The sequence below is a fragment of the Dasypus novemcinctus genome, chromosome 17, assembly GCF_030445035.2.
Source record: "Dasypus novemcinctus isolate mDasNov1 chromosome 17, mDasNov1.1.hap2, whole genome shotgun sequence".
NCBI lineage: Eukaryota > Metazoa > Chordata > Mammalia > Cingulata > Dasypodidae > Dasypus > Dasypus novemcinctus.
The window spans coordinates 84,843,682-84,870,818 of NC_080689.1; the positions used below are offsets into that span (position 1 = coordinate 84,843,682).

General features: G+C 39.9%; 1 gene segment (V, D, J or C); it reads left to right on the plus strand.

The window, feature by feature from the left end:
* The first annotated feature begins 2,120 nt into the window (after positions 1–2,120).
* LOC131273789 (immunoglobulin kappa variable 1-39-like) overlaps positions 2,121–27,137 on the plus strand; it is a 43,320-nt gene continuing 18,303 nt past the window's right edge. Inside the window, 1 exon segment of the V gene segment in view lies at positions 2,121–2,173. Within this exon segment, the coding sequence occupies positions 2,125–2,173 (49 nt within the window).

Below are 27,137 nucleotides of genomic sequence, written 5' to 3' on the forward strand. Positions count from 1 at the left end.
TGGAATTACTCCTTAAGCAGCATGTGTAGCCAGTGGAAGATGGGCACCAGTCTCTGCGATGTGGAGTGCCCTCCTTGCAAATCTTCTCTGCAAATGGGGATTATCCTCCTTCCAATCTTTCAACGATGTTGCATGATGACCTTCTTGTCTCCTGGAGCCACGAGACAGGTGCTTTAGATAGCTCTGGGGATTACTAACTGCCCTGTAGCATGAGCTGACTCTAGGAGCTCCTTACTCTGCCACCATCTTGCTGGTCTTATTTCTCCTTACTTATATACTAATATGCAGGAAGAGGACATATCTTGTTGTGCATTCTCTAATAACACTAAGTTGGAAAAATGTAATTGCATTTAGCAATTTATTTACAGTTGCTAGATTCACACAATTTTGACATAACATATAGAAATTTTTTAAATATGCATCTCTGAGTCTAAAATATTTCATACTGAATCCTCTGCCATGATGGCAGCAGTAGATGTCTTCAAACTCCAATGTCTCATGACTGGCATCCAGCATTGGTGTTGCCATCAGGAGTGTCCACCGTCTATCTGTGGTAGGAGTGTGGATCATGTATTTCTCTTTTTGTGATGTCCCAGACTGTGTTAATGCCATCTAACTTCCCACACATTTCCTATGCTGCCCCAACTTGTGATCAGATCTGTAAGCCGCACGTTATTCATTTTGTACTTTCATATGAGTTAGCTTAAACCCACTCCATTTCTGTTGTTTGCATCTAAGAGCACTAATCTCCAAAATATTTTTCATATTTGGTAGCATGGCTCTGTATCAAAATTTATTTTTCCTGAATATTTATGACTATGCTAACCTATTTTCATTTCTGCAAATTTATGAAATAACAAAAAAAGTCTAAAATTACTCATTAGTTTATTTCTTAGAATTCTGTTTTACTTGTAAATTTATCTTTTCATTCATATACTTATTAAAAAAATACTAGTTGCAATCTCATACAGTCCTGGTACTTCTTTTTGTACTAGGATTTTAATAATGGCTGTTAATGAATAACATGACTTTTGAATGAGAGAGAATGGGAGATAAACCCAACAAAATACAGGGTTTTTCCATCACAGTGTGTTGGTCCTATGAGGGCTCACTTACCTTGTCAACTAGGTGACAGTGCCTGCAGGACTGGGGCGATGCTTTCCAGGAAGCTTTTTTATGCTCTGAACCAGCATTCAGTCTATGGTGCTATTTCTCCCCTAGCTGAGAGTCACAATCCTGGAATCAAGAGGTGGAAATGCGAGGGGCACCACTCACTAATACCTTAGTTATCCACAGACTAGTGTCCTGTGCCTAGAAGTGTTCATGAAATTGTTATCTGCATAGTTCTAAAAGTATCATTAGTTTTGGGTAGGAGTAAATGAACTGCTATATCAGACCTTCAGAGCTGAAGCTATTTTACGTATGACCACTAGGTGGAGATGTTACACTTCAGGTCTGCTAATCACCACATTAGTGATTTTAGAAAGTGGTTGGCTTAAATGACAGCCCTAAGGGTGACTTGTAAATATTTGGTGACTCATTTCTGGGAGTAATACTGTATTAAGGGCAATACAGAGGACTAGTTTGGGATATATTAAGTGAGATTTCTTTGGGATATTGAAGAGGAGCTTCAAATATCTGTTTAAAATTTAGACTGAGATAGATACACCATACGTGCACTGCATCTTAATCTATCCAATGATATGAGTCTATTCCACCTAGATTTTGGCACCATATTTATAACATTTAATTAAGTTATGATAGTACACTTAGAGATGCATGTATTTTCTTACAAATTCGTTTTGTTTTCAAGATGGCTGCAGTTGATTTGAAAGGATACAACTGCTGATAAAATATTTCATTTTCTGAATTGTGCTGAATAGTTTTGAAATTTGTGGTGTTAAGTTGATGTCTCGCCTTTTGCAGGAGTGTAGTTACATTTCCTGTGGTCATGATATTTTTCTCTTTCCATTATTTATCTTCACAACTCACTGCACAGGTACGTTTGACTTTATACTCTCTATGGATTTGCATATGCTCCTTGGGGACTTAGTTGTCTGCTCAGGGCTCTATTAATGCAGTTTCCCTGGAGATGGGGCCTGAGTGCATCAGCTGGTGAGCAAGATGATGTCACATTCCCAACTGCTCATCCTGCTGGTGTTCTGGGCCTCAGGTGAGAGGTTTAGAAGAGTATTATCTTTATAAAGCTGGAGGATTGTTTTAACATACAGAGTGAGCAAACCATTTCATCTAAAGCAGATCTGAATATATATGATAAATAAGAAAACCTACATTTTGATTCATATTTTATACATTCATGATTTAATGTATGCTCTATGCTCTTCTCTGGTTGCAGGTGCCAGTGGGGACATCGTGATGACCCAGTCTCCAGGCTCTGTGGCTGCATCTGCAGGAGAGACCGTCACCCTCAAGTGCAAGGCCAGTCAGAGTGTTAGCAGCTACTTAGCCTGGTATCACTAGAAACCAGGACAGGCTCCTAAACTGCTCATTTATCGTGCATCCACCCGGCCATCAGGGGTCCCTGATCGATTCAGTGGCAGTGGGTCTGGGACAGATTTCACTCTCACCATCAGCAGATTCCAGCCTGAAGATCTGGGAGATTATTACTGTCAGCAATTTCGCAGCTCTCCTCCCACAGTGCTTCAACCTCGAACACAAACCTCCTCCCCAGGGCTGTAGGGCAGTGAATCTTGCAGCACCTGCTGCTTCCTCTTCAAATAAACTTGAATTTATTTGTGTCCCTCATCTGTATGAGAAACCACATCCTTTAGGGGACTGTACCATAGAAATCTAATTTTCATTGGGGAGATGAAAGGACAGGGTGAATTGACTGTCTAGGCTAGGGTCTTTTAAATTTACAGCCTGATTGATTGATTCTTTCTTCACTGTATCTCCTTAATTTTTAAAATTCACCATCTTCTTTTCTTATCCCTTCCATCTTCTTCCTTCTCCCCCATAATCCTCCAACTCTGGTCCTTCCCAAGGTTAAATCCTTGATCCTTCCTATTCAAAGCTTCCCCTGTGGAAGGTCATTTACCTCCCTTACTCTTTCCTTCACTGGACCCTTTCCCATCCATGTCTTTCTTTTCCATTTCACAAAAGATGGTTTGATTTGGTACTCTAACTTCTTTTTTAATTTAGATAGCTATTTTCATTTCTTATTGCCATCAAACAGTAACTGTGGGTGCCTTAATATACTATACTCATTGAGGAATGCTTAGGTTATAAGGGATGATGCTCAGCCAGTGACATATGTTGATTTCAGTTTGGCCTCTGTTCTGTGGCTGGAACTGAAAGCTCCACTTTCAAAATATGGGGGAGGAAAAGACTACTAATGAGTAAATTTGGTGGGCAAAAATATAACCCTAAGAACAGCTAAACTTTGAAATTTTTCAAGTGAGAAAGAGGCCGGTAACTGGCATCTTAACTCAGCGCCTGGCAGAGGGGAAGCTGGGAGGAATGAAATTCACAGTGCTGGTAGGAAGCGGCTTCTTTCCATCCAGGCCATGTTGCAGGTTTAGCCTAGGCCCCAGCCCCACCTCTACAGGGAGGAAGCTGGGGGACCTGCAGCAGCCTCTCTAGGAAATTACTGGCCAGGTCTTGGAGGCATTTGATCACCCGATGTTGGCAATGCAAGTCGCCCAGTGCAATTCTGTGACTGGAATTGGAAGCTCCATTCTCAAAAACAGGGGAGGAGGAGATGTTTGGCCACTGCTTTCAGCTACTGATTAGTAAATTTGGCTGGCTAAAGTATAATGCTAAGAACATCTAAAGTTTGAAACTGGTGAAGTCATGGAGAGGCCATTGCCTTCCATTTTGACCCTTTTCCCAGCATGTGGCCAAACAATTCTGAACAAAAATGACAGTGACTGTAGGAACCAGTTTATTTCACCCAGATCAACCTGCAACCTTAGCTCAGACTTCAGCCCCAACTCTGGCAGGCAGGAGGCTGTCGGACCCTGCACAAGCCTATCCAGTTAATGAACAGTACATTTGGTTGCAAAGACTGAATAATCAGAATTCTACTGGGGCAACTGTGGTCATCTTTGGAGCTGAACCGCATAGATTGTTGCCCACACCTACAGCTCCACCCCTACCCAAGGCAAGGGAGAAAGGGGTGTGAAGCTTCATCAGTCTCTCTGGGCAGCTACAGTCTAGGCCAGCACAACTTGTATTATTCCACAAAGCTGTGACTTAGTCACTACCTCTGGCAAAGGAGAAAGTTGGGAGAAGCTTCCTTGGTACCTTGTGCAATGAGCGCAGCTTCAGCCTCCATATCTTGTAACACCAACTACATCCTTGGCTCCTACTGCACAACCAGCAAGGAAGAAAGGGCAGGAAGCCTGAAACTAATGAGAAAACTACACCAAGAGTAAATACGCTAGTAAGCCAGATGCCAAGACACAACAAAAAATTATAATCTACACCAAGAAACAGGAAGCTATGGCCCAGTTAAAAGAACAAGATAAGCCTCCAGATGACATAAAGAAGTTGAGACAACTGATCATAGATGTGCAAACAAACCTCCTTCATAAATTCAATGAGATGGCTGAAGAGATTAGGATATTAAGAAGACACTGGATGAGAACAAAGTAATTTTGAAGGCATACATTGAAAAAAATCAGATCTTATGGGAATGAATGGTGCAATATGTCAAATTAAAAAATATTGGAATCACAAATACCAGATTTGAGGAAGCAAAAGAAATGATTGGTGAGCTTAAAAATTTGCTTCTTAAAGTGAACATAGAAATGAACGTATGAAGAAAAAAATGGAAAAAATTGAACAAGGTCTCAGGGAAATAATGACATGAAAAATTGTGAATACATACATGTCATGGGTATCCCAGAAGTGGAAGGGAAGGGAAAGGGGATAAAACTAATATTTGAAGAAATAATGGTAGAAAATTTCCCAACCCTATTGAAGGACGTAGATATCCATGTCAAAGAAGTCTAATGTACTCCCATTCAAAGTACTCCAAATAGACCAACTTCAAGACACACACTGACCAAATTGCCAAATGCCAAAGACAAAGTGAGAATTCTGAGTACAAGATAAAAGCATGCAAAAAAAATAAGGATACCCAATAAGATGGAGTGCTGATTTCTCACAAGAAACCATGGAGACAAGAAGACAGTGGTATGATATATTTGTGATACTACAAGAGAAAAACCTCCATTTGAGAATCCCTCGATCAGAGGATACATAGGAGGGACTTCTGGACTTGTTCCTCAATTTTTAGCATTTTTAAATTTTTGTACTTACTTTTTCTTTAGTTAGGCCAGTAAATTATTCAGGCAGGGAAGGGAGAGAAATGAGAGAAAAAAATGTATCATGGGTCCCAAGTAGAAAAGAAGGGTCTGACAAGTGATAAAGTGAGCTAATTTACAGACTATAATTTCCCATTATAGATTATAAATGCCCAGGTTTTACTAGCATGTTCATCCATGTGGGGGACGTTAGAACTTGAAAGATTAAAAGAATGAGTAGAGAGTGAAGGGTCCTGGGAAATTATGTGTGGTTGTGAGGCAAGATTCAGCACCCTTATGAGGTGAGTGGTCATAAAAAGTGAGACAAGTTAGAACGTTTCTCCAACCACAGAGACATGGATATGGGCATGTGAAGTGTGGGGTTTTTACCATGGGTAGCATTTTGCTGGATGAAGATAATAAAATATAGGAAGGGCAAGTGATTTCTTGGTGTGTGTAAGGGAATCATTATTAAGCAGCATCACAGAATTTAATCTTGGTAAGGAGGGAAGTGAGAATATGAGGCATTTTGGAAAATGAAAATAGATTTGTTAAAATGTATTTTTCAAAAAAGTAAAATCATGATTTTCCTAAGGAATATAAAAAATTTTGTTAAAATTTTTATTTTACTCATATGATATGAGGGAACCAGACAGAGATTATACAGCACAGATCTATATGGAATACAGGAATGTAAAGATGAATTACAAATGGAGACAAAATGATATTTTAAAGAAAAAAATCAGATATTTATTTTTATTCATTTAAATTCATACTGAAGAGGAATGTTCCAATATTGCAAAGGGTTAGAGTGTTCAATTTTTTTTTTTTAAGATTTATTTATTTATTTAATTTCCCCCCCTCCCCTGGTTGTCTGTTCTTGGTGTCTATTTGCTGCGTCTTTTTTCTTTGTCCGCTTCTGTTGTCAAGCGGCATGGGAAGTGTGGGCGGCGCCATTCCTGGGCAGGCTGCTCTTTCTTTCACACTGGGCGGCTCTCCTTACGGGGCGCACTCCTTGTGCATGGGGCTCCCCCACGCGGGGGACAGCCTTGCGTGGCACGGCACTCCTTGCGCACATCAGCGCTGCGCATGGCCAGCTCCACACGGGTCAAGGAGGCCCGGGGTTTGAACCGCGGACCTACCATATGGTAGACGGATGCACTAACCACTGGGCCAAAGTCCGTTTCCCTAGAGTGTTCAATTTGATTTTATCTTATTCCTGAAGAGTTCTTCCCCTTTCAATTTTTAAAAATCAATTTTATTGCTACATATTTTTAAACAAATAAATTTTATTGATACATGCTAATAAAGCATACAATTCACCCAACTCATACAATCAATGGTAATTGGCTTAATTACATAATTGTGCATTCACCACTACAATCATTATTAGAGCATTTATAGACTCTAATAATGATTGCTAGGTGAGTCTGCAGGGAACCTCTGGTTCAGGCAGAGAGCTTGGTACACAACAGGGACACTGGAGATTTCATGGCTTACTTTGCCCTTTCCTAGAGATCCTGAGAAGCAGCTGGGGGCAGATAACCCTGCTAAACTCTACCATTAGCTTGGTCCAATCTCTCTTCCTATAAAAGTCAGAGGACCTGGAGGGAGAGCGGGAGCCAAACTCCCTAGGCACCAGGAGCTGCAGTGAGGCACTACTACATCATGCCACTCAGGGACATCTGTGCCCACCACAGGGGTGCTGTGAGCATGCCCATCCCAGTAGGATGGAAAGGAGGGAAGGGGGCAGTGGGCGCCACCTTGAGGGATCTGCCTCAGCTTCCTGAACCAGAAAGGCAAGTCAGAGGAGAAAAGAGCTCTGGTACCTGCACTGTGCACCTAGCACACAGGAGAGGAAATCTCAGAGTAGCAGGATGAGAGAGGATGCAGAGATATCATTTGTTTATTGTCTGTCCCACCCAGTAAAATGAAACTGTTATGAGGTCAGGGCTTCTTTTTTATTTCTTCCTAAGTTAATATGTTAAGTTTAAAAATGTTCCTGATGTTGTTTGCATAAGTCTAGAAATATCACTGATTATGGGTGGGAGTAAATCAAGAACGTGCTCTATGACACCTTAGGAGCTGAAGCCATTTTACCTATCACCAGTAGGTGGTGAGGCTGCACTTTAGGTTACTAATTACTTTGTTATTTGACAAACTGACCTAAAGGACAGTGCTAAGGGTGACATCTAAATTGCGGTCACCCCTCGGGCTGAAGTGTGGTTTGCTGGCCTGGCGGGGGAGCAGCCGCGGCAAGCCAAGCCACTGCCCCCATAATAGGGTGGCTGGTCGGACCCACCGCCACCCCTGAAGGAAGCTCGGCATGGGCGCAGAGTGCCCTGGGGTCTCCCCTTCTCGGCAGCCATGCTTCCGCGGCCGCCCCTCCTCCCGGATGGTGCCACACGATGCCTGTGGGGCAGCACCCTTCTTCTTCTTTCTCCCTGCACAGGCGCAGGGCGGAAAAATCCAGTCTGCCCTTTTCCCTCCCCCCGACAGCAGCAACAGCCAGGCGTGGGCGGGAAACTCAAGTCTGCCCTCCACCCCAGCAACAGCAGCCACCAATCCCTAAACCCTGCCCCTTCCCCCAGCAACAGCGACAGCCAATCCCTAACCACCACCCCTCCCCCATCCAGCACCGCCCACTGACCTTTCTCCGGCAACCAATCAGAACAGGGTGTGGCTTCGACCAATCAGCCTTCCCCAGCCCCTATAAAACTGTTGCCTCTCCCTCAATAAAGAGGACTTGCGTGTTTACCTTGTCTCCGCAGTAGTTCTTCTGCCGTGCGCCCTCCAGTCCTGAGAGCCCCCGACAAGGGCCTGGCCTCCCTTGTCCCCAGTTCGTCGCCTGCTTCTCCGGGCGACCCCTTCGTCGCCTGCTTCTCCAGGCGACCCCTTCGTTGCCTGCTTCTCCAGGCGACCCCTTCGTCGCCGGCTTCGCCGGGCGACCCCGTCAGCCGAACCGCGCAACCCCTTGTGAGACCGATCCCTCATCTGCTGCCGGACCGACCCCTCGTCCCAAGCGGGACCGACCCCTTGTCCAGAGCTGGACCGACCCCTCATCCGCAGCCAGACCCCACCTCTACCGACCGAGCAAGCCGTCTCACTAAATATCTCGTTGCTCATTTTCAGAGATAGTATTTGCTGTGAGGGCAATGCAGGGGTCTGATTCTGGATATAATGAATAACTGGAGAGGAGTTGGCAGCAATTCTTTTGGGATTCAGGTTTCAACCAGCATATGAACAATCCAAAGACATTAGACTCTGAGATATATATTTAATAGGTATATTTAAAATTATAGGTTCAAATAAAAGGAATACAAGAATCATAAGTAGTTAGTTGTATTATGAATGAGTATAGCTTAGTTATATTGGAGAAGTAGATTATCATATATTGCCAGATAAGGCCCACCAAAGAGATGGTGATCATGAGGCAGTGTTCCTTGTCTCTGGTTTGAAATCTTGTCTTTTGTGATGGTTAGATTCATGTGTCAACTTGTCCAGGTAATGATGCCCATTTGTTTGGTGAAGAAACCACTGGACTAATTGTTACTGTGTAGATTTAAATCATCAGTAAATTGTAAGCAGTCAGAAGAGAGAATGTCCATCTCTAATTCTGCCTGCCAGTTTCTCCTGGGAAATTCATCAAAACCTTTCTTTGGAGTTCCCAGCTTACAGTGCTCTATAGAATTTGTATGTGTGCATCTCAACAGTCATTTTAGACAATTTTATAAAACCTTGTAATATTTTTATGTCAGTGCAAAGAAATTGTGGTTTCAGACTGTTAATTTTACATCACTATAACCAGGCTCAAACACATCTTTGTTAATCAAAATAGGAATCATTACAATCAACACATTTTTGTTTATTCCCATAGCATAAAAATCTATGCTTTGGAATTCAACGAACTCTTGGAAAGCATTTTCTGCATCCTGTTGGTTGTGGAAGCATTTCCCCTGCCAAAAGTTATTAAGATGCTTGAAGAACTGGTAGTCGACTGGCAGGAAGGCAGGTGAATAGGGCAGATGAGGCAAAACATCATAGCCCAATTCGTTCAACTTTTGAAGTGTTGTTTGGGTTACCTGAAGTCGAGTGCTGTCATGGAGAAAAACTGGGCCCTTTCTGTGGGCCAATGCCGGCTGCAGGCATTGCAGGTTTCAGTGCATCTCATGGATTTGCTGAGCATGCTTCCCAGATGTAATGGTTTCACCGGGATTCATAAAGCTGTAGAGGATCAGACCGGCCAGATGAGCAAACAGTGACCATGGCCTTTTTTGGGGGGGTGCAAGTTTGGCTTCGGGAAGAGCTTGGAGTTTCTTTTTGGACCAATAACTGAGTTAGTTGTCACTGGCAGTTGTATAAAATCCACTTTTGCCCCCGTCACAATCCAATCAAGAAATGATTCATTCTTGCTAGAGTGAGATGACACTTCAAAATGATGATTTTTAAGATTTTAGGTCAGCTCATGAGACACTCAATTATCAAGCTTTTTCACCTTTCCAATTTGCTTAAAATGCCATAAAATGGTTGATGTTGAGTTCTTCAGCAACATCTCCTGTAGTTGTCAGAGGACCAGCTTCTATGATTGCTCTCAATTGGTTGTCAACTTCCAGTGGCCAGTCACTATGCTCCTCATCTTCAAGGCTCTCATCTCCTTTGCAAAACTTCTTGAACCACCACTGCATTGTACGTTAGTTAGCAGATCCAACAATGCCAAATGCATTGTTGATGTTGCAAGTTGTCTCTGCTGCTTTTGACCCATTTTGAACTCAAATAAGAAAACCGCTCAAATTTGCTTTTTGTCTAATATCATTTCCATAATCTAAAATAAATATAAAATAAACAGCAATTAATAAGTTAATTGCAAAATTTCATGAAGTGAGAAATGCACATTAAAACAACTTATAACATAACTACATTTATTTAACAATATATGCCAATATCAAATGGCAATTTCAACAATGCAAAACTACAATTACTTTTGCACCAAACTAATAATTACAGATAGCTCTTGTCTTTTCTGTTTTTCTTTATACCACTAATATATCTTTTACTATCCATTTTGTAACAAAACTAGAGCCTTCCTATTAGTTCCTCTCTGTTGCAGAAGGATAGGTTCCATGTTTATTTTGGCTCACATTTACTTTGTGATTTGTGTCCATCTAGCCCATAGTACATTGCAGGTTCCTTCAGGATAATGTACCCCACATGGGTAAATTCTTGACTATCTTTTATCACTCAGATTCTTGTATAGCCTTGGAACCAGAGGTCAACTATTTATACTGTCCTTGAATAACTACAGGATAAAAATGGCTTTAGAGTTAAACATTTTTTGGTCCTTGACTTTTATAAAATTTGGACCCAAGGTTATACATTTTCTTCTCTTCCCCTCTTCTCTTTTGTCATCTTCTATCTAATCTTCTCTAGTCTTCTTTCTTTCTTCTTTTTTTCCCACCCACAAGCATGTATTATTATTATTTCACCAAAATTCCTTCTGGAAACTAAACCCATTTGTATCTATTTATTTTGGAAATTGTCTGTAAATTCACAAGTGGTAAGGCACATTGCTGCAAAATCAGAAGGGTGGAGATTTTAAGAGTCCTGCTAAATGGCAAGGGACACACACTTGTAACTGTGCAAAACTTCCTTGTTTATCCTTCCCTCCACCTATGTCAGCACAAAGTGTCTTTTAAAGAAACCCAATTTTAAAAGGAAATCCTTAGTGTGAAAGGGATTATAAGATGCCCCAAAACACAGTCTAGGAATTCACTTTTCCTGCTGAATGTTAGTATTCCCCAAGCATTGATATAGAGCAAGAGGCCTAGATTAAAGCTCTTGGCATAATGAAAAATCCAGCAGATGAAGCTCAAGACATCAGTTCTGGTAAGTAGTGGTGAGCTGCTCTTGTAGGGTACAAGATCACAGGGCTGTGCAGTTTATCTGTACAGGTCCTTCTGTCCTTGGACATATTAACCTGGTCTCCATCAAGTCAATACTGTAGCTGCAGGGAGCAATGGGAACTATACGGTAATTAAAATACATCATATTAATATCAGAAACTAAGTTTTTCTTTTTTAATTAAAATAAAAAAGGAAGTTATTCCTATGTTCTTCTTGGCAAATGACAAATTGAAGACCATTCAGAGGGTTCATTGACTGATATCCTGGTGTGCTGAGTCTCTCCTCCTAGGAGGAGGAGGTAAAAGAGATGCCAATACAGAAAGGACAAAATAGAAAATGTGATGCTCGTCATTGGAGTCAGATGAATCAGAAACCTGCCCCCTCATACAGATGGATATGAATTTCCCCAGAACATATCTAAAAGATACAGTGATTATTCTATTCATCCATAGTATTCTGTTTGCAATCAGCTTATTTGTCAGGATATGAGATCAGAAAGACTTTTGATAAACATGGTGACATTAGTGCATCTGAACACAAACAGATCCACAGAAGTCATTGTGCATTTCAGCTCCATGTGCAATTCCCATGCAGTTCATAAGCTTGCTTCCTTTTGACTGTAGAAGAGGTAGGACATTAGCAAGAAATTGCAGAGGAAACCCTCTTTTATACTATTTCAGTGATTACATTTCTTGTTCCATTCAAATTACAGTTGTTGCTGGATAAATCTTTCAAATAATGTCCCAGGAAATTAGATCACTAGGGAAATGGTGATAATTTAAGGGCAGTTTCCCAGAAGAAAAGAGCATCTAGAGGGATGAGGGATGATAGGATGGAGCCTGTACACAAATGAAATTGCACAGGCCACTTTACCAGTAAAGCAGGAGACCACCAATTGTTCGCTAAAAGTCTTGAAGAGCAGGTAGCAGCACGTGGCCCACACAAACCTAACCACACAGCACAGCAGGTACCCCAGCAATGGCCCTAAGAAAGGCCCAGCTAAAACACTGAGGAACTGTAGCCTGGTAAGGCGAAGCCCTGTTTGTAGAGGCAGGAGATGCAGAAGGAGGAAAACAGAGGCCTGGGGCCCCTCCTGTGCTCTCTAAGGACTTCACATCTGAGGGAACCACACTGCCCTGCTGCCAGCCCCCTTGGCCCATTCCTGTCTTGGCCTAAGGGGTGGTCACTTTGAAAGGAAGTTCAGGTTGAAGATGCAGTTTGCAGAGATCAGGAGGAGGTGAAAAGGGTCACAGGTCGACATCAGCAAACCTACCATCCTAAATATATTTTAAACTTAAGGTAAAATCTCTTCATTAGATACTTGCTTGTAGTTTTAGAGACTCTATTTTTGTATTAAAGCTTCTGAACTGTCACAAATTTAGACTCTCTGTGATGATATTTTTAACTCTTATTTGCATTGGATAGTTCACCACTCACTTCCCATACAATTTTCTCCACATGCAGTGATTGCTTTGCATAGGCTCCCCCAGGCCCAGGTCAGCTGCTCAGATTCTATAAATGAGCACTTTGCAATGTGAACTGAGCAGCATTGTGCAGGCAGAGCAGCAAGATGATCTCAAAGATGCAGGTCCTCCTGTCCCTGCTCCTCTGGATTTCTGCTGAGAAATTTAAAAGTGCCTCAATGTCTTCAGAATAATATTTTTGGAGAATTGAGAAATGATTTTAAAATGCAGTGGACATAATGCCTCTTTCCAAAATGGCCCAATTATGTGCAGTTACTTAATTAGAAACCATTAGAGAGCACATTTTAAATGATGCATTATGTTCTCCTAGATTCAGAATTTTCTTCTGAAGTGTATTAACTTAATTTTCTAATAATATAACAGTAATTGAGAGCTTATTTTGTTTGTTGAGAGTACAGCAGAGGAACAAGTGTCTGAAACCATGTACAATTCTATGAGGATTGTGAAGGTTGTTAAAGCTGGCCGAGTGTAATCAAGCCTTCTACACTCATTCATTCTGATGGTATGGCTGCCCCAGGACCCTGATGTGTTGTGTGTTACCTGGGTAAGAGCAAGAAGTGTGGGAGCTGGTGATGTAATGTTCAATGGGAGAGCTTCCAGTAAGATGAAAGATTAGAGAGGCACAGAAATCACTTCTCTTACAGAAAATAGCTAGAGGACAGGCAGACATTGCCAAAATACTATTCTATGGTTTAGGGCAGCAGGGGAAGGGGGTTCAGGACCCAGAAGAGAGGGGGGTGAAGAAAAGGAAGTTCTGTGAAGAAGATCGTTGAGTAAAGCTGCATTTGTTGGCACTTAATCCTTCACCCTCAGAGCAGACAGTATTTGATACTTTGGTCCTTGGCTGGAGGTAACAGAATTAGGGGTCACATGGATCCAACTCTCAGGTGAAGGGAGAGGTAAGGACATAGCCTAGGGCAATCCAGTTTTTAGCCAGGGAGTTTGGTCTGCTCTTTTCCATGGGTCATGCCATTCCAGGTTAGGTGGGGCCACGGAATTGCTTTTCCTGGGAGCCAACAGGGAACTAAAGATAACCTGCCTTCTCAAACACCCTTCCTACTGACCTGGATTGTTTGCTGATGATGCAAGGAAGAGGAAATATACTTCCTTCCTTAGGAAAGGAGAGGTGTGACTGGTCAAGGGAGGAGGTTAACTTCTGAGCAAGTTTGATTTGTCAGGCTTGGGTCTGAATAGACAGCCCAGAGCAGGAACTCTCCAGGATTGATTCTGCACCACTCAAGGGCCGGGTTCCAATGAACACATAATACCCTAGTGTGTGTGTGGAGATATCAGTGAAAGTATGCCATCTGCTGGTAGGCCAGGAAAGTGCATAAAAGGAGTAAAATACATATTTTTTTGATACCTTTACTACCTCCCTCCCCAAGGCCCTTGGAAATTGTTCTTCACCCAAATACTCAGTCCAAAGTTCAGGTTTAAGCAGTGAAACAGGACCTCAATTCTAAATCCCAGACAAGAGAGAGGAACTCTCAGAATAAATGCAACATGATAATTAAATGTCAAGGTATCAGTAAAATATTAAAAACCCTACTGTAAAAAGGAAGACATGGCTAAGGCAAAGCAACAAATCTAAGCCCCAGACAAGACCTAAGATTTGCAATAACTAATTAATTATTTTCATATAAAGCTCCTAAATCAAATCAAGGTATTGACGGTCAATATGTCTAAGGAGATAAAGACTTTAAGAAGAAAATGAGCAGGCACAAAGAATTTGAGTGAGAAAATATAAAAGGTTATTGGACTTAAAAACAAAATAGGTAAGATAAGAAGAATATTAGAGGCAACAATAGCAGTTTTGAAATTGCAGAAGAAATACTCAGTGATGTAGAAGATAGAAGAGCTGAAAATGAAAAGAAGGAGGAACAGAGAGAGAATAGAATGGAAAAAAATTGGTTGGGGTTGCAGGAAGTAGAGTGAAAGCATAGGGAACAGCAGTGTATGTGTTATGGGAAGTTCAGAAGGAGAAGAGATGGGAAAAGTGGCAGAAAATATATTTGAGGAAATAATAGCTGAAATTTTCAAAACTCTCTAAAAGACATGAATATACACGTCTGAAATGTGCAGTGTAATCTAATCTGGATAAATTCATGTAGACCTAATCCAAGATACGTACTGTTCAGAATGACAAATGATTAATTCAATGAGAAAATTCTGAAAGCAGAAAGGGAGATGGGAAACATCATATATAAGTGATACCCAGAAAGATTTATGTAGATACCTCATCAGAAACCATGGAGGTGAGGTAAGATACTGAAAGAGAAATATTGTCAGCCAAGAATTTTTTATCTGACAAATCTGTCCTTCATATAGTAGGTGAGTTTAACATATTCACAAAAAACAGAAACTAAGAGTTTGTAACAAGAATCAAACGCATTAGGCAGTAAAGGGAGTTCTGCAGCCTGAAAGGAAAATACACGAAGAAAGAATGGCTTGGTGGGAAATTTAGAAATGAAGATTATCATAAAGGGTAACCAACATTTTTAAAAGAAGGACAAAGATAAGATATGATATATAAAAATCAAAGAATTAAATTGTTTAAGTAAGTAATGATGTTATAATAATAACATTAAATGCTAATTAACCTCTCCAATCAAATGAAGAAGGATAATAGAATGGAATAAAACAAAAACAAAAACGAGCTATCTATATGCTGTGTACAAAAGAGTCATATTAGACCAAAGCATACAAATAGGCTGATGTTTAAAGGATGGAAAATTATATTTCACTCAAAATTAAATTAAAAAAGAGCAGAGGTAATTATACAAATGTAAAAGATATTTTGAATGAAAAGTGTTGCATTAAGCCACTATAAATTAATAAAAGGGACAATTCACCTGGAAGACGTAACAGACATAAATATCTATGGACCTAACCAAGGAGACTCAAAATATACAAGGCAAACTCTGCCAATACTGAAAGGAGACGATATCTCTGCATTAATTAATAAATAGAACAACTAGACCAAGGATAAAAATATAAGCAGAGAATTTGAACAATATGATAACAAGCTAAACTACAAGATATATTAAGAAAATTGCACAAAAATGGGCATGATATGCATTCTTCTAAACTGTTCATGGATCTTTCTCCAGGAGATACCACATCTGATGTTGCCAAAAAATAATCTCAATAAATTTAAAAAGATTGAAATTACACATTGCATTTTCATGCACCATAAATGGAATGAACCTGGAAATCACAGTAGACAGAGAATGGGAATATTTGCAAATATATAGACACTAAACAATACATTTTTAAACAAACAGTTGGTCAAAGAAGAAATTGGAAACAAAATTAGTGTCTAAAGATAAATGAAAATGAAAAACTCATAGGATAAACAGAAGTTCTGAAAGTGAAATTTTAGCCCTAAATATCTATATAAAAAAGTACAAAAGAGATAAAACCAAAGACCTAATTGATTTCCATAAGGTGGAAGGAAAAGAACAGCATACCAAACCCAAGCAAGCAGAAAGAAAGAAATAACAAATATTAGAGCAGAAATAAATGAAATTGAGATGTTTAAAATGTCTACAGAGAAATTCAGTAAAACCAAGACATGGTTCTTTGAAAAAATCCATAAAATGAACAAACACTTAGGTAGAGTAACCAAGAAAAAAAAAGATAAAATGCAAATAAATAAATTCAGGAATGAAGGGGGGGATGCATTATGACTGACACCAAATAATTAAAATGGATCATAAGAGGATATTTAAATAAAACTTTGTGCCAATGCATTAGACAACCCATGTGAAATGGACAAATTCTGAAGAAGCACAAAAAACTACTTTGAATTTACATGAAGTCAAGACGTAAATCCCAATAAAGAAATTGAATTAGTCAAGAAAAATCTACCAACAAAGAAGTCCAGGACCACTGGCTTTAAAAGGAAATTCTATCAAACATTTATAGAAGAATGAAGACCAATCCTGTTTAAACTCTTCCAAAATATTGAGGATTATGGAACATTACTCAGCTCATTTTATGAAAGCAAATATTGCCTTAACACCAAAATCATATTAGATATTATGAAAAAAGAAAAATATAGACCAATCACTGTCTTGGCAAGAAAAAACCAGCAGATGAAGCTCAAGGACAACAGTCTGGTAGGTAATGGTGAGGTCCTCTTGTAGGGCACAAGATCACAGAGCTGTTCAGTTTATCTGTCCATGTTCTTCTGTCCTTGGAAGTATTAACATGGTTTGTGCCAATTCAATACTGTAGCCTCAGGAAGCATCGGGAACTTTATGATAATTATTAATAAATTATAACATAATAAATTCAGAAACCAAGGTTTTCTTTTTTATTTAAAATATAAAATAAAGTAATTCCTCAGTTCTTTTTGTCAAATGACAAATCGAAGACCATTCAGAGAATACGTTGATTGCTATCCTGGTGGGTTGAGTCTTTCTTCCTAGCAGGAGGAGGTAAAAGGGATTCCAATACAGAAAGGACAGATTAGAAAATGTAATGATGGTCATTGGAGTCATGTGAATCAAGGGCCCTGCCCCCACTCATCCAGATGGAAAAGAATTTCTCCAGAACATATCTAAGTCATACAGTGATTGCTCCATTTATTCTTTGTAGTCTGTTTGCAATCAGCTTAATTGTCATGGCATGAGATCAGAAGGAGGTTTTATAAACATGGTGACATTAGTGCATCTGAACACAAACAGAACCACAGAAGTCATTGTGCATTTCAGCTCCATGTGCAAGTCTCATGCAGTTTGTCAGTTTGCTTCTCCTGGATTGTAGAAGAGGTAAGTTATTAGCAAGAAGTTGCCGAGGAAGCACTCTTTTCTACTATTTCAATGAATAGAGTTTCTTGTTCCATTCAAATTACAGGTGTTTTGAAAAAGCATCCCAAGAACTAAGGTCATTAGGGGAATGGTGAGCAATTTAAGAGAAGTTTCCGAGGAGAAAAGAGCATCCAGAGAGGTAAGCGATGATAGGATGGAGGCTGTCTGTATACAAACGAACTGGTTTGGGGCACTTTACCAGGAAAGCAGGAGACCATCAAAGGTTTGCCAAAAGTCTTGCAGAGCAGGTCGCAGCTTGTGGGCCCCACAGACATCCCCACACAGTGCAGCAGGTGCTCCAGCCATGGCCATAACATATCCCCAGCTAAAGTACCGAGGAGCTGGAGCCAGGGAGGTGACTCCCTGTGTGTAGAGGTAGGAGCTGCAGTAGGAGGAAAACAGAGGCCTGGGGGTCATTCTTGTGGTCTCTGAGGACTTCAGATCTGGAGGGAACCACACTGCCCTGCTGCCAGCCTCCTTGGCCCAGTGCTGTCTTGGCCTAGGGGCCGGTTATTTTCAAAACAAGTACAGGATGAAAGTGCAGCTGGCAGAGACCGGGAGGAAGAGAACACGTGGCACGGCATGACATTAGCCAGCCCTCCAGCTGAAATATAGATCTATATACTTTCTCCATTTTATTACCTTTTAGAAAAAGATACATAGATCCCACAAAATGTTACATTAAAAAATATGAGGTTCCCACACACCCCACTCCTCACATCCCACACTCCTTCCACATCAAATACTTCTTTCATTAGTATTGTACATTCATTGCATTTGATGAGTACATTTTGGAGCATTGCTGCACAGCATGGATTATAGTTTATGGTATAGTTGACAGTCTCTCCAAGTCCTTTTAGTGGGTTATGGCAGGTTATATAATGTCCTATATCTGTCTCTGCAATATCACTGAAGACAACTCCAAGCTCCCAAAATGCCCCAATACCACAGCTCTTTTTCCCTCTCCCTGCCTTCAGCAATTCTCCATGTTCAGTTTCCCTTTTCATTATAGGCACTCCTCTTTTTTATTCCTACAACTCTGCACTGCTTACATGAGTTTAATATTCATTCTCTGAGGTCTCATATGGTTCTTCTGCTAACAGTTACTATCAATTCTACTATTATACTGTGGAGAGCACTGGAAAGCAGGCTCCAAAGTTCACAGGAAGAATGTAGATAAAGAAGGAAGTGCCTCTGGGAAAGGTTATGTGCTGAACAAAATATGCTAAGTGTGGATAAGAATTCCAGGAGAACTGCTATCAGAGGGCTATTGAAAAGAAGAATAACCATTTGCAGAGACCTAGAAATGAGCTTCCCCGGAGAACTGCTGAATGTGATGATGCCATTTAAGTTAAAAATAATGTGCCTGTTTAAACTGGGTGAGTGAGGTAGCTGCTGCACTCCTGCAGTCTCCTCACAGCCCACCTGATCATGGCTATTTTGTGTCCTTCATTTCTTTACCCTCTCAGATCCCTCTCAGGATGGCGTGGAACCTGTTCAGCTGCAACTGAACTGGGCGTGTCACAGCATTATACTTTTTCTTTCATAGCCTCCTTTGCTTTGCCTGGCCCTAATTTTTTTCCTTCAAGGGAACTTAGACAACAACAAGGAAATAGAATAAGAAGAACAAAGTGTCAAAGAGAAAACTTAACACACACACAAAAACAGCACCTAAATAAAACCCGAGACTAGAGGGAGAAGCTAATCAACTGAACCATCCCATTAAGATAAAATGATGACCAGACAGCAACAAAAAAATTCTATATCAGGAAGACACGGCCTAGTCCAATGAACAGGAAGAGGAGCAGAGCATCACTTAATCAAAGCTTTCCAAACAAGTATCATGCATTGACAGAATGAGGTGAAGGAAAAGATTAAGGATATTAAGAACACACTTGGAGAGCATATTGAAGAAATTGTAAAACACTCAAAAATGTAACGGATATGATGGAGATGAATGGCACAATCGAAGAAATCAAAAATACACTCTTAACAAATAAAAGCATATTTGAAGAGGCAGAGGAAAGAAATAGTGATGTGGAAAATGGTACATATAAAATCAAACAGATAGTAGAATTGGTAGATCAAAAGATAGAAAAAATCTAGCAAGGATTTAGGGCTCCGAGACAACACAAAATGCACAAACATATGCATTATAGGCATTCCAGAAGGAGAAGAGAAGGACAAGGGCACAGCCAGGGTTTGGGAGGAAATAATGGCTGAAAATTTCCCAAACCTATTGTGGGAGGTGGGTGCACATGTCCAGGAAGTGCAGCCCATCCCAAGCAGCACAAAACCCAATAGGCCTATACTTGGGTGACATGTACTTGTCAAATTGTCCAATGCTCAAGGCAAAGAGAAAATACTGAAGGCAGCAAGAGAAAAGAGAACCATTACATACAAGGGAAGCTCAATAAAATTAAGGGCTGATTCCTGCTGATTTTAGCAGGAAAGTAATGCCTTTCAGTCTTTTTGAGAGAGAGAACCAACACGTTGCCAGGAACCCTAATTATGCTCTTGGAGGCCTGCCAAGCACTTCCTATTGTCCCCCTGCCTTAGGAGTGTTGCACAGGACTAGTTAATTGCCTGACTCCACTTTCTCTTAGACCAATTTCCCCTATCCCAGGGAGCTAGGTAAATCAGGCTGCCTCAGCAGATTCGCCTCTCCCCTCTTCCTAGTTTCTCCTCAAGCCAGCCAGTATGCTGCTCACAGCTCAAAAAGGGGGTCCATACATTTGAACCCACACTCAACAGACCCCTCAGCACCCTGCACCAGAACGCTCCCACTCTCAGAGTTTGTCTGAGACCCGTGGTGTTCGGGACCACCAGGTTTCAGGGTTTTGGGAACGGTGGGTTTGGGGAATGTGTGTTCGGGGAATGCAGGTTTAGGGAATGTGGAGTTTGGGAAACGCAGTTTCAAGGATCACGGTTTCACTGAACGCCATGGCTTCCTGCCCCAAGAGAGGGGCTTTGCCTTCCCCAGCTCCAGAAGCACAAGGAACTTGGGTTTTACCTTGGCCGTTTTGTTGCACTCTCTCCAGATTGATGTCCAGAAGTGTTCTGCTTTGTGGGTTCCCAAAACACCTCACTCAGGCAGGATTTTGTCCCCACTCAGCTGTTTTTCATAGAAGAGATGATGTGGGTGCACTTAGTCCAATGTCATCTTGCCCCACCTCTGTGCTGTGGGTTTTTCATAAATGCCCTTAATCCTGTTGAGAAATTTCTCTTCTATACCTATCTTTTGAAGCATTTTTATTAAAGAAAAATGATGCTGTGTTTTTGTCAAATGAATTTTCCGCATCAATAGAGATGATCATGAGATTTTTCTTCTTTTGATCTGCTAATGTGGTGTATTGTATTTGTTGATTTTTTATGTTGACCCATCCTTGCATGCCACAGAGGTAACCCACTTGATCATGGTTTAAAATTCATTTGATGTGTTGCTGAATATGTTTTGCACATATTTTGTTGAGGATTTTAGCACCCAGGTTCATTAAAAAGATTGATCAGTGGTATCTTTTCTGGTGGCATCTTTACATGGTTTTGGTATTGGGGTTATGGTGGCATCATAAAATGACTTAGATAGACAATGTTCCCTCCACATCTATTTTTTGGAAGAATTTAAGTAGGCTTGCTCTTAGTTCTTTCTGGAATGCTTGGTAGAATTCAACCGTGAAGCCATCTGATCCTGGGCTTTTCTTGGTTGTAAGGTTTTTGGAGACTAATTCAATATTGTAACTTGTGATTGATATATTGAGTTCATCAGTTTGTTCTTTACTCAATGAAGTTTTCTTGTGTGTTTCTAGAAGAAAGGTGTCCATTTCATCTAAGTTAGCCATCTTGTTGGCATACATTTTTTCAAAGTATATATAGTCTTATTATACTCTTTTTTTTCTGTGGGATCCTTGGTCATAGCTACTCTCTTGTGTTTTATTTTAAATGCATCTTCTTTCCCACTCTTTTTTGTAAGTCTAGCTAATGGATTGTCAATTTTTTAAACCTGTTTTTTAAAAAATTTACTTTATTTATTCCCTTCTTCCCCCAGATGGTTCTTTCATCTGTGTGCTCATTGTTTCCTCACCTTCCTCAGAGGTTCTGGGAACCACACCTGGACCTCCCACATGAGAGGGAAGTGCCCAACAGACTGAGCCACATCTGCTCCCTGTGAGCTGTAGTGTTTGTTGGTTTGTGGCCTCTGCTGTTGCAGTGGGGGCAAGTCTAGCTCTGTTGCAGTGGCATCTAGCTCTGTTGTTGTGAGGGGTGGCTTTTGCTCATTTTCTTTCTTAGGAGGCACTGAGACCTGAAGCAAGGACCTCCCATATGATAGGCAGCTGCCCAAGTGTTTCAGCCTCATCTGCTTCCCAGGCTTGTCAATTTCATTAATCTTCTCAAAGAAACAGCTTTTGAATTTGTTAATGTTTTCTTTTCTTTTTTTAATTCTCCTGTCATTTAGTTCTACTCTAAATTTTGTTATTTCTTATTTTCTGCTTGCTCTGGGATTAATTTTTTGTTCTTTTTCTAGTTCTTCCTGGTGTTCAGTTAGATCTTTCATTTTATATCTCTCTCTTTCTTTCTTTCTTTCTTTCTTTCTTTCTTTCTTTCTTTCTTTCTTTCTTTTCCTTCCTTTCATCCTTTCATTCCTTCATTCTTCTTACTTTTAATATAAGAATTTATGGCTATAAATTTCCCTTTCTTCACTGCTTTTGCTGCCTTCCATATGTTTTGATATGTTCTGTTTTCATATTAATTCATTTCAAGGTAATTACTGATTTCTTTAGCAATTTCCTCCTTCACCCATTGATTGTCAAAGAGTGTGTTGTACAACTTACATATCTTTCTGCCTGTTATGATTCTCTGCCCCTTATTAATTTCCAGCTTCATTCTGTTGTGGTTAGAGAAATTAGTTTGTAAATTTCAATCTGTCCAATTTTGTTGAGACTTGTTCTCTTAACAAACATGTAGTGTATCCTGCAGGATGTTCCAGGTGTGCTTGAGATGAATCTTCACCAGGAATAGATTCTATTTCAATACATCATTTTTTTTTCATTCAGAAGAAGTAACTCCTCATCTGTTAAACATGTATCTCATTAATATAGCCTATGCATAAATTCAAATTATTTTATATCCAAATCTGCCTAGAAAGCAAATTGAGCAGTATAAACTCTATAAGCTTTGGATATTCAGGGAGGATGCAAGCCAAATGTGTCAAGCTTACCTGGAATGTGGTGATTTCATGCTAAAAGCTTACCTGGAATGTAGGGGATATGTATTAACTCAAGCTTACCTGGAATGTGGGGCATATGTATTAAATCAAGCTTGCCTGGAGGAAATAACGTATCTAGTACTCAGATAAAACACTTGAAGAAACTAATAAAAAGTTATTTTGCATAAAGCACCATTTGACTCCCCACTCTTATATCCTCTGTATAAAAAGGAATCAAAAATTCTAGTTTGGGCTCAGTTTTTATCAGGACAAGAGTCTGCCGCATCCGGCCTGTTGAAATAAAGCTTCCTTCTCAGAATTCTCATGTCTTGACCTTCAATACCATGTACACTTGAATTCTCTCTGCTACTACATCATGAGATTCCAGAAGTTCAGTCCCATCTTCAGGCTCTTCTTCTTACTCTAGTTTTCTTTCTGTAGCCACACCATCTGCAGTTACTTCCTCTCTACATTTTCCATGACAGTTGGAATCAACTTATTCCAAAATTTTGATAGTTTGAACTCCTCCCATGAATCACAAATGTACTTAATGTCATCTATAATGTTGAATTATTTTCACAATTTTTGCCATTTAATTGCTGAGATCCATAAGAAATCTCAATGTCTATAGCAGCTGCAACTTATAAAATATATTTTAAAATAAAAGACCTGAATTCAAAACGACTTCTCAATCCATGGCCTGCAGAATGGATGTTGGGTTATCAGGCATGAAAATGATATGAATTTCATTGTACAACTCCATCATAGCTTTGGGTGACCAAGTGCGTTGTCAGTGTGCAGTAATATTTTGAAAGGAATCTTTTGTCCTGAACAGTAGATCTCAACAGTGGGCTTAATTTATTCAGCTAACCATGGTGTAAACAGATGGACTGTCATTCAGGATTTCTTGTTCAATCTGTAGAGCATAGGCAGAGTAGATTTTGTATATCTTTAATGGTCCTGGGATTTTCCCAATGGTAAATGAACATAGGCTTCAATTTAAAACCTCCAGCCACACTGGCCCCTAACAAGAGAGTCACCTTCTCCTATCAAGTAAGGAAAATAAAGAAGGAAGGCACTTCAAAGAGAAAGTGGCTTTTATTTTTACATTTCCTCTTCCAATTTTCACAATCTTGTCCTTAAGCCTTCAACAAGATTTTCTCCTTTCCTCTAAAATGATGTACAGTACATACATCCCAGTAATTTATTTGCTTGAGATGAGGCCTATGATCCCAACAAACATATTAATTTATTCAAAGCAAGGGATCATTGTCAGGCAACATCAATACTGTTTTCTCATAAGCCTTTGCCCAATATAACAGAAATACAGTACTCTTTTTAGAGAAATACTAGCAGAGAAAATTCTGGCTTTCAAATTAGCTAACCATATGTTGTTTCTCATGGGATTATAGAGTACGTATTTCCCAGACTTTTTAATCATGTGTTTTATATGCCTAGCATTCCAAAATTATGAAGATCTAAAAGGGATACATTATAATTCAGGGGTCTTTTTTTTTAAGGTTTATTTATTTATTTATTTATTTATTTCTCACCCCTTCCCCCTCCATCCCGGTTGTCTCTTCTCTGTGTCTATTTTGCTGCATCTTGTTTCTTTATCCGCTTCTGCTGTTGTCAGCGTCACAGGAATCTGTGTCTCTTTTTGTTGCGTCATCTTGTTGTGTCAGCTCTCCATATGGGTGATGCCATTCCTAGGCAGGCTGCACTTTCTTTCATGCTGGGCAGCTCTCCTTGCAGGGCGCACTCCTTGCGGGGTGCACTCCTTACGCGTGGGGCTCCCCTATGTGGGGGACACCCCTGCATGGTGCGGCACTCCTTGCACGCATCAGCACTGCATGTGGGCCAGCTCCACACAGGTCAAGGAGGCCCAGGGTTTGAACTGCAGATCTCCCGTCTGGTAGATGGACGCCCTAACCACTGGCCAAGTCCATTTCCCAATTCAGGGTCCTTTCCCTGATTGCTACATGCCCACAATTCCTGTAAATTTTCTGCTTAATTCAGTAAGTTTCCAGCTAATTCAATTCATGTCATCAGAATTGGGGAAAATATAATTCAAAACAAAACATCCTGCCAATCTTGAAGCTACTCCAAAAAGGTAGAGGAGAAAGGAAATTTTTTGATTCATAAATTAAAATGGAAGAGTGAAGCACATCCAGATAATACTTTACAGAGTTTGCAAAGACAAAACAAAACATCACTTTTTAGACATTGGCAGGAAAACAACTCATTATACGCATGCTTGGGAAAGAGGTTAACTTTGTCTTTATTGGAAATGGTGCACCTGTTCTATTGTTGTGGATGTGGCAGTTGTTCCCTATTATTGTCCATGATGTTGCAGTTCAGATAGCAAACAGCTGTTCAGTGGTTTCCAATAAACATAAGGTGGAAATTAGGGTTGAGGCTCTCAGTTCCAGAAGCTGTGAGTCCCGTGGTCCCATCTTTATCTCCTCTCTTGTGACTCCCCTCTGTCCTTTGATTTCTTAAGTTCTGTGTCACCTTCCCTTTGAGCCTACATATTGCTGAGCTGATCGCAGCACACATGTTCCAAGGTAAATTATAACTGGTTCTCTAGTAAGAAGACTTGACAGCTCCATTAATCACAAATAGTTCATCTGAAACTCATCTGGCAATGGAGTTGAGGCTTTGCCTTTTTCCAAGGAAACATAAAAAAGAAACATAAAATTCTCATATTTTCATGGCACAAGGTAGTTTCTCAACTTGGAGTCAGGTGTCCATTTAAGTTTTCCACCTATTCTTCCACAGAAAATGGGAGAGAAGGGCATTATCTTCCTGATGATTCATTTCTAAGAGATGGTTCCCACGTGATTGAGAAAGATATTCCTTCTATTTTTAAAAAGTTTTATATTACCTAAAATTTACATAAAAATATGAGGGATTCCTATATACCCCATCCCTCATACTTTCCCCCATTAACAATCTTTCATTAGTGTGGTACATTTGTTGCAAAAGATGATCAGATATTGAAACATTGTTATTAACCATGGTCTATAGCTTACACTATGGTTTATACTTGGACCACACAATTTGCACTACACAATCATGGCACCACTTATCCTTCCCTGCCATCGATGTAACTTTTATGTAATCCAAAACCTCCAAAAAAGCAAAGCCAAATTTTGTCTGTATTGCATCTTTCTTCACTGTATGATCTATCTTTTATGTATATTGATAATTTCTTCTGTATGTTCCCTCAGTGTCTTATTTGTTTTTTTATTTTATTTTCAAAGAAGGTTTTAGTCACAGAAACATCACATAGAAAATATAGGGGCTTCCTATACATCCCACCCCCCTCCTCTCACATTTTAACCTATTAATAATATCTGACATGACTCTGGTCCATTTGTTGCAATTGATGAACAAATATTGAAGTATTGCTACTCTCCATGGACAGTGGTCCCCATTATGGTTTACACTTTGCACTTCACTATTTTTTGGGTTTTGACATAATGTATCATAATGCATCCATCATTGAAAAGTAATGCAGAACAATGCCAGGGTTCTAAATATGCACTATGTACCTATTCTTCCCTCTCTGTCCCCTTGGAAGCTTTGGTAACCACTAAGTTTCAGACTTTCAAGAATAAGTTTCATGGTTTCATGTGAATATTAAAGTCTTGAATGGGTTCATCTTGTCCTAGGGTGTCATCTTATTGGGTGGAGATCCACAAAATTAAAAAAGAAAGTATTAAATTCCCATCCTAGTGAATGCTGCTACATTTTCTAACAAAGTGTCAAGAATCTCAAGAGTACATATGCAGTGTCTAATAAAGGAAAAAAGATCAGTATGTTAAGCAACTATTTATCCTTTAAAAATAAATACCTTTGAAGAGTGGGGTGGGTTGGGGTGTGGGGTATATGGGAACCCCTTATAATTTTTAATGTAACATTTTTTTGTGATCCATATTTCATTTTTCAAAAGCCAATGAAAAATTAAAAAAAATTAAAAAATAAAAACAAACAAAAATATACATACCTCTGAAAAGGACATAGAACTCTTTTATAATCTAATTTTTCTAAAGTTGGTGAGCTAAGGAAAGGAAGGAGAGTAAAGGTATCTACCTTCCTTTGTGAGGGAAAATGAAATTTTCTTTTTTTTTTTTTCATTTGATTTTACCTTTATAGGTGATAGCACCTTTTATTTCATATCCTATTTTAATATGATGGGTTTTATATCTGAAGGAGGATGACCTTGGAAGGAAAATGCCATGTTCAAGTTTGCACATCTTCTCTCATCTGAAACACAGAGGAGCAGGAGTCTGAGGTTCTGGGATGGTGTCATCATCTTGCAACCTTTTGTTTCTTGAAAACCTAGAATCAGAGCAATTTCTTATTGCATTGTTTTGATTAATGGAATTCCCAGAACAGGCTCACATTTAAGAGGAAAGCAAATGGCCTCTACCTCTTTGTAGGAGAAGTTGTAAAGACCC